The sequence below is a fragment of the Alosa sapidissima genome, chromosome 4 (genome assembly GCF_018492685.1).
Source record: "Alosa sapidissima isolate fAloSap1 chromosome 4, fAloSap1.pri, whole genome shotgun sequence".
Taxonomy (NCBI): domain Eukaryota; kingdom Metazoa; phylum Chordata; class Actinopteri; order Clupeiformes; family Clupeidae; genus Alosa; species Alosa sapidissima.
Window position 1 is genome coordinate 21,312,175 of NC_055960.1, and position 8,680 is coordinate 21,320,854.

Sequence of the window (8,680 nt, forward strand, 5' to 3'; positions counted from 1 at the left end):
ACCTGCATCACACATGGACACACGTGCATCATACACACAAACAGATCACACAGACACAGACACACATACAGACACACACACACACAGAGCCTGACTTGAACACATCCTTGACTAACAGCCATACCGTGCGGACATTTGAAATAGCTTAAAAATGCCACTCTCCTTATCTAGAATTAGACACACAATAGATATTTTCGTTCGCAACAATGCAGGCTCTCATGCTTTATAAAAATGGCTGAAAGCTCCTTCAATTATGGAGGTGAATAATTGTTTTGATGTCATTGTGCAAAGACATTTTGTTTCCCTCTTCACTGTTGTCTCAACTCACTACTGAAACAGCTATACTAATCAGTCAAATAATGATGCAACACCTCTGAAACAACCCTGACACAGAACTGCTGGGCCCTCCATGTCCAATCAGAACAACAAGAAAGCCCTGTCCTGATCGGCCACTGAAATAAGGCTTAGTCAAGGTGACTGGACATGCCTGCCTGGTGTTAAAGTTCAGGCCACATGCTGGCTGGAAATGGAGCTCTTGATTTACTGTTTTAAGGAGGTAGCAGAATTGTTATAATGCTCTCTGTGCTTGTGTGCATGTGCGTCACAAGATCATTTCCGTAACGTAAAGTTTATATCATAAAGCTATGGCTTATAGAGTGAGAATGGGAAATTGCATGTCGTGGGTTCAGAATTGTGATTGACCATCTGGGCTCCATTCCAGGAACAGTATACAGTATAAAATTTGGTTATACACCATAACAGCTAACTCTTCTCTACTCCACTAAGGTGACACTGTGGGGTGCTGGGAGAGGTGGAAAGTGATCAATTTGCCTCTGGTATGTAACCCAAACCATCTTCCTGTCTAAATGAGCTAAGATCTAGGTCATCCAGGAAGAGTCCCTGATAATGGCAGCCTGAGTGGCGGGTCCGGCCCTAAGCCGGGACAGATAAGGGCTGCACTCGGGCCAGAGCTGTCCCAATGTCAGGGTGCATTCTGGGTGGAGCTGTCCAAAGTGTTTCTGGCCAAATGACACTGTCATAAAGGGACAGAACAGGGCTCATTTAGAGCTCTCGGTCAGGCAATACCAGACATGCTTGTCTACAGTAAACAATGGGGCTGTTGGATATGGCCTGACGTTAATGCTCTTTGAGCTGCAGTCAACTCAGCACACACACACTGACGCAGACACACACAGTACACAAACTCACTCATACACGTACACAGACACACACAAATACACATTGGAGGGCTTGCTAGGTGATGTAGATTAAACTCACTTGAGATTATAAACAAACGATGCCATAAAGAGATGACCCAATCATGTGATGAGAGCCTGAGCCACTCCGCTCCAAATAAGGAATGCTGCCAGCGAGCAGGGCAGGGCACTACAGTACCAGAGAAGGCCTAACTCACAGTAGTCTTTTACAAACCAGGAAATAGTTACTGAACCCCTGATGCTTGAACCCTTTGGGCAAGCATTTAGGTGATTAGGAGGTTAAACACATTAAAGCACTTTGGTTAATTAATTATGGAGATGTAGATCACAGAGTCACAAGTAAACTTGAGCCTTTGTCATCATCATGCAGAAATGTGGTCCCACTGGTGTTTTTATTGTTTGATTTGAATGGACTTTGCATTTTCCACTGAACGTAATTAACTGGGCATCCTTACAGTAAGTTCAGTGCATCACTTCCTGTTGTGTGAAATAGCAGCCATATCACCCTGAGCCTAGCACACGTCTGTCACAGATCCTGTGGTCTAGTCTGACTGAAGCTAGCACAGAATGATGGGAACCACATCACCTGGTTCATGGTCTGATGTGCACACAGCTCATCTCAGCTGAGTCTTAGCGGAGTCTCAGGGGTATTTTGCTTGGCATTGTGGTGAAAGTAATACACCACAATACACCACTTTATATAATAATAAAGTGTAACATTATGATTATAAATACCACTGTGTCAGTGTCTTGCAATGTGTTACATCGCATGCAAGTAAAATTTTCCACTGTCTAGTTGTAGTACAACTTTAATGTGCTCCAGTGTACAACCTTTCAGCAGGGAAGTTTTGAACATTCTAATAAAAGATACTGCGACAATTTAAGGTTCTAAAATTCCATGTTGAATTCAGAGCCCTCTAGCTCTGGTTGAATTCAATGAGCCCTGATATTCTTTAGAATGTTAATTTTCCAACATTCTTGTCACATGGGTGTGATGCAGAGTGTGATAGTATCTGTTGAAGTGGCTGATTGTGATGCTAATGCTAAAGCTATTCCCGACAGCAACACTCATCCTTCAATGCCCCACCCCACCTCCTCTGCTCTGTGCCCAGTGCCCTGCCAGCTCAGTCAGGCTACACTACCATCCGCACGTCCTTCACCAGACTCTAGTTTCACACAGAAACCTGAGATCTCTCAAATCTCTCTCTCTCTCTCATTCAAACACTGGACCGGGCCGTAGCACCACAGAAGCAGACTCATCCAACAGCATGGATGCCAACACTCCAGGGGGGTTAGTAATGTGTGTGTGTGGGGGGGGGGGGGGGGGGGGGGGGGTACAGTGTGTACGATACTTCACCCCTCCTCTCAAGGCAATGAATTATAGCCTTGCCTCTTCGGATACTGTCACCCCCCCCCCCCCCCCCCCCCCCACCCCACACACACACATATACTACACACACCAACCCAACATCCCACTAATCCTACCCTCCTTAGAAAGCCCTTGTTACTGCTCATTAGGCCCCAGTGACAGTTACAGTGGAGCAGACAGGCAGAGAGAGAGAAGGCGCAATCATGCAAGCAAGGCGGTGAAAAAGAAAAGGTGCTGGAGAGCTCCTGACGCAGAAGGAAATGGCATTAAGGCTTTAACAGGCTCCAAGCGAAGAGAGAGAGAGAGAGAGAGAGAGAGAGAGAGAGAGAATGGACTAATGGGGCTTAATCAAAAGCCCCAACTGTCAGCTCGGGCAGAAATCAAGTTTTACGTTTTTTTCCCTATGAAAGACCACTTAATTCCCTTCGCTGCGGATCAGGTCAACTGTATGCCTGACCCCAATTACCTTCACTATACCCACAACTCTGAAAAACAAGAGTACACCCCCCCCCCCCCCCCACCCCCATTCACCCTCATCCTACCAGTTGAATACGGAACACAATTCAGAATAATGCTCTTAGCGAAGAGAAAAAAAAGACTTACTCACAACATGTTCAGTTCAAGTTCAGCCTTGTTTGTCAGAGGGGCTAAATGCATTCGTGACAGAGGAGCGTAAAGTGATGAGACCATTTGCTTTGGTGTACGGCTTTAACTGTTTCTGTGGCAGAGTTGAGGGTTGTGCGTTTGGCTCCAACTAAAGCTTCCTGAGTGCTCGGAACACGTTAACTGGACAGGCACCTGAGGAAACAGTATTCGCTCAGCTGTGCTCTGAGGCTCAGAGAGAGGCTAAAGGAATACTGTCTGAGACTTCCATCATTAAAGGAAAATTCCGGTTTTTAGCACTTTGAGTCCCTTTTCTGGTTTGTTTTGGATGAACTAGAGTGGTAGACACCGAAATTTTGACGATTGGTCCAGTCCCGGCGTCATGGGGGGGCTTTGGGGGGCCGGGCCCGTCCTGGAAGTCATCTATGCCCGCCCTGGACGAGCTTGGCTGCACCAACCAAACCCACTTCCCCAATCCCATGGATTGATTTTGAGCCCTAATTAAATGTAGCCTAGCCTATATTATAGGCTAAGTTTGTCAATATAGCAAGTAGCAAACAAAACTTCTGTATTATTCCGTAGCTAATCATTCAGGAACATTAGGTAAGCCAAGCTATCACATAAATGGAGAGGAGGTTTTAGTGGCGCAGTCTACTTCACTTCTGCACTACCCGTCATCCGATGACAAATATGGCTTATCGCTCGCAGAGGCTATGTCTCGTATAGTAGTTAGAAGAATAGGCCTAGTAGTTTCTGGGTTTGTTTGATAGCGTTAACCTTTACTGTGTTTTTTATTCTGGCCTAGTTGGAGAACATAGGGAGCTTGTTACCGCTTCAGCGCCGAAGTTATCCGTAACTTCGGGGCTAACTTCCTAACTTTATCTGAAAGTTGTTAGCAAATGAACGAGGATTTTGGTTTTATCTGCGGATTTATTTTTGCACTTTTTCCACACGCGTCTCAGTTCTCTAACAGATATCCCCTCTCGCTTTCTCTCTCTCCATCCCTGCGCACGGAAGCTGCACCATTTTACAACAATTGCATCTACATTTTCATATTAGAATGTTTTGTCAAGTGTCAGCTTAAACTACCGTGATCAATTTAAGTTACCGTGCCCCCCTGGAACGGTGTAATGCCCGTCCGTGAATTTGTATCTGCCGCCGGGTCTGGATTGGTCCTGTCTCGACTTTTCTGACTCGTTTTGAATCGCCTTTGACTGCTCAGAGTGGCTGCCAATGTTCGTTTTTAGATTCTATATTACCTTGAACTTTCATTGTTCTTTTTTTATTGATTCACATGACTTGCTGATAATGCCATGAATAAAAGAATGAGGAAGGTTATCTGAATGGGTCACGGCACCTAGCAATGCTGACTGCCTGACATCTACAATTCAGCCATGTCAAAACTATGAGTGGAAAGCCTGTCACTTGGCATTTGCCCACCCGTGCCCCTTGGTAGCCTACCTCAAGCTAAGCCCCCCCCAATCACCACACACGTCTCACACGCACACTGAGAGGATCAGCTGCAAGAGAGGCATGCAAAGCCTAACCACGAGAGTTTGATCTGAAGTAACAAGTGTGCACATTCTCTGGGGATTAAAATCTGATTGTATGCGTGTCTAAGAGTGTGTTTTGGGTCGAAAGGTGCATGTGCCTATGTGCACATACTGTAAATGTTTTTGTGCGTTTGTGTGAATGTGTGTGTGTGTTGTAAGTGAGTATGTTTGAGTGCATTTTCCTGCGTGTTGTGAGTGTGTCTGAGTAATTGCACAGGCTCATACTCAGAGTATCTACTGTAGCTTGTGTATGTGACAAAGTGAAATCTGTTCTTTTCCAGGCTGTGGCTACAGGTCCTGCTCAGTTCCACAGCTGCAAATCTGTGATGCAGCAGGAGGATAAGGAGGCTGGGAATAGGTCAGTGATAGGACCTTTTGTGGGAGAGCCTGCTTGCTATTCCCCTGAAAATACCAAGCTGCGCTGTTCTCCCCATGGACTTCTGCCCTGTTCCCATCACATCCACAGCCTAACTGGTCCAGAAAAGAAACAACAAGCCGCACACGGAACAACACAAAACAAGTGCAGAGGATCATGCGAGAGTGGTGTCAACCACTGACGTTCTGAGAAAGAAAAAAAAACAAGAAAAAAACGGATGTGTCTCTAGTAGTAAACCCACTTCACACATAGACAAGCAAAAAGACGGCATTGCTAACAGATACAGTCACGTAACAATGTAGGGTAACACTTTACTTGAAGGTATCTACATAAGAGTGACATGACACTATCACAACACTAACCCTAACTTGTCATGACAAAAACCGAAAGACACTAACCCTAACTAGTTATGACAAAAAACGAATGACACTTGACAGAAGCGAGTTACAGAAGCGTTCTGCCATAAACGTTTATGACTTGTTTATAATGTGTATTAACACGTTCATGACAGTGTTATGTCACTCTTATAGATACCTTCAAGTAAAGTGTATGTATCAACTATAAGCACCACGATAAGAAGAAACCAGTTTTGCACACATTCTATTTGAAATCCACATGTTATACTATCGTTATCGGTAAAAGACAAACTGTTGAGGATATGACAGTATGTTCTCAGAGATAAGTTTGACACTATTCTGCTTATTATGTTGATACCGCCTAGTATTGATGCCCAGGCACACGTTCAAAAGTAATGGTATTCTATGTAGCATGTGTTTTGTGGTATTTTCCCAACACAACCAATTGTGTTCAATAATTAATATGCCCATGTAATGTGGCACCGCAACCACGTTACAGCTGCTCACATTATACCTGCTTGTTGAATTTGGGCTACTTTTAAAGGAGCGACACTTTCATCTGCACGTAGGCCACACCATCATTGATTCCAAACTCTCTATTATCCGGATAGCTGCTAGCCTACACTCGATGTATGCCAGGAGCCCAGGCGTAATTACTCCGTTATTACTTTGAACGATTAAGTAAAGTTATAAGTGCACACACCCATTTCTAACTCCGGCTAGCTGGAGCTAAATGTGAGCGAGTGAAATTTGTGGCTTTTCATTTTAGGTAAATTAGCGCAGAACAAGTTGGACAAGTTAACTTAAGGACAGAGACAACATGCATTAGTTGGTGGGCTGTTTAGCTAGCAACTAAGATAGTAATGTCAGTAACGTTGTACTAAAGCACAATAGGCTAATGATAACTGTTCAAACCACACCTATACATTCTTTGTCAAAAGGATATCAATATTTAACCGTAAGTCTGTGTTAGCCCGACTTACCTTACCACCGGAATCCATGTGATGTGATAACAGTAAAGATAACTCAAGATGTCCGTAACTTAGCGGTACTCTTTAAAAGTCTTCTCTTCTTCAAATTCGATCAGTGTTTCATTTTGTCTCAGAATATTATTGAAAACGAAAAAAAAATAAACGCAGCGTTAACGTTAGCTGTGAACAAAAGGTTCTTCTTCAAGAGCAACCCAAACAAAGTTGTGTTCTTCTCTCAAAAGTCCATCACAACTTTTCTGCACGCAATTATTTTTGTGTTCGCGAAAGCTGAGGCAATGCCCCAAACTTTTCAGTCTTTGTAAGTTCTGTCTGAGCAATAGGCTAATTTCACTTCACGCTAGTGTCTAACCCAAGACTTGTGCCCCTGAGGAAATAAGCCGGTAAATATATTTCGTGTGTGCATCGAGCGTGATTGGCTGACGCAAGACTGGGACTGTCTTCCGCGGAGGTGTGAGAGGAGGCTTGGAGTACTCATGAACGCCCATTGGATAGCTGACCCTATCCAATGGGAGCGTTTGGCATCCCATTGACAGCCATAACAAAGCCAAAATAATATCCTGACTGAAATGTAGTCTACACTTACCACCAATATATACAGCCCTTAATGTCACTGTGTAAAAAATACAACTCAATTAATTTAACAATTAGCCTAGTACTAATGAAAGGTTCTATAGCCTAGCCTAGGCCTACATCCTGTTGGCTATAGGCTACGTTGCTTGTAGCCTAATTCAGCGAGAGGGCGCAAATGTGCGCAGTGAGACAGGTTCTTAAGAGTCTGGCAAAGGGGTCTGTCTTGGAATTCTGCATGCATTTTCAAAGTGGAAGACAAATTAGAAAAAATAACTTATCCTGTCATGTAGCCTATCCTCAATATTGTTTTTGCCTATTATTACTGTTAGTAATAACTTATGTTAGTAGGTCTAATAACCTACACAAGTTAATGTTCCCATGACTGAACATTTTGCTATATTCAGTCTGAATGTTTTGGGACAGAAAATGTGTTAAATGCAAAATATACAGTTTCACATTCTGATGAAGCTATAATTTCCTTAAATTTGGGCAGAAGGCTACACGTGGGCCTACCATAGCTTGCTGTGTAACATCCAGTGTGAAATATCGATATAAATGCACTGTCAATAATCTGCTCATTGTTCATTGTGCCCTGAACAGGCTTTCATATAAACAACCTGCACCTGGACAAGCAATTCGCCGTATTGTCTGTCTGCGTAGCCCTTAGGCCTTATAGGCTACGTCATGTGTGTGACTGAGGGGGTCCTTTCATTCACAATCAGAAAATGGCATTGACAAGTGTTTATTGCCAGAGCGATATATAAAAACAAACTTTTTGCTGGAGAAAATCAAAGTGGACTGTGTTTTTACCTTTTGTCAGAGATGACAGGGCACGCCATCCGGCCCACACGAAGCAAAGGAAAATAATCAAGAGAGCAACACAGGAAAAGACACTTGTTTACACACAATGAAAGTGGCGGGAACTTGACAGAGACTGAAAGAAAAATAGAATGACCAAAAAAAAGGAGTCAAATGAAATTTTGTTCCCAAGGCTGTTTTATGTCGGCCCTTTGAAATCTGCCTAAAACAATAATAACAGGCGAATGCTCAGACAAAGACGGCTGGGAGGGCTGCACAATCTGCAGTGACGGTCTAATCTGAGGGGGCCACGCCACGGGCAGCAGGCCAGGTGCGTTCGGGTGCTGGGGAGCCAAGATCAGTGTCTCATGACCCAGGATAACCAGGGACCAGTCAGTCCAAGAGGATACGTTAATCAGAGGAATGGTGTCATTGGATTTTGAATGCAACTATAGATTAGATTGGTTATAGATATTTGTGTTTGCACAACTGATAGATTGTAGCCTATAGGCCTACTTTTGTTTACAGCCATTTCACAGCATGCAAATACAAAAAGTAAGAAATTCATGGCCTGAGTTCATGGCATGTATATGGCATATGGATGAAATGAATGAAAAAATATTTAATGATGTTAAATCTTATTTTGGGATTAGAATAGCAGCCTGTTGCACAGTTTTAGTTGGAAATAGCTGGATCTTGCATACGTGTACAGTATGTAGAGTATGTAGAATGTGTAGGCCTAGCCTGTGTGGAAATGATACACACCTCATAATTGTGCACAGTATGAAAGATATAGGACATACACATTTGTGTCTTGCACCAGAATTCCCAGGTGCATTGAAAATG

At 43.5% G+C, this 8,680-nt stretch overlaps 1 protein-coding gene across 1 annotated transcript in view; it reads right to left on the reverse strand.

Moving 5' to 3' along the window:
* The window catches only part of slc2a1b (solute carrier family 2 member 1b), a 21,474-nt gene extending 14,591 nt beyond the window's left edge, over positions 1 to 6,883 (reverse strand). Inside the window, exon 1 of the mRNA XM_042088547.1 lies at positions 6,458 to 6,883. Within this exon, the coding sequence (XP_041944481.1) occupies positions 6,458 to 6,475 (18 nt within the window). The 5' untranslated portion in view covers positions 6,476 to 6,883. The remainder of the gene's footprint in view (positions 1 to 6,457) is intronic.
* Between the last annotated feature and the right edge of the window lie 1,797 nt (positions 6,884 to 8,680).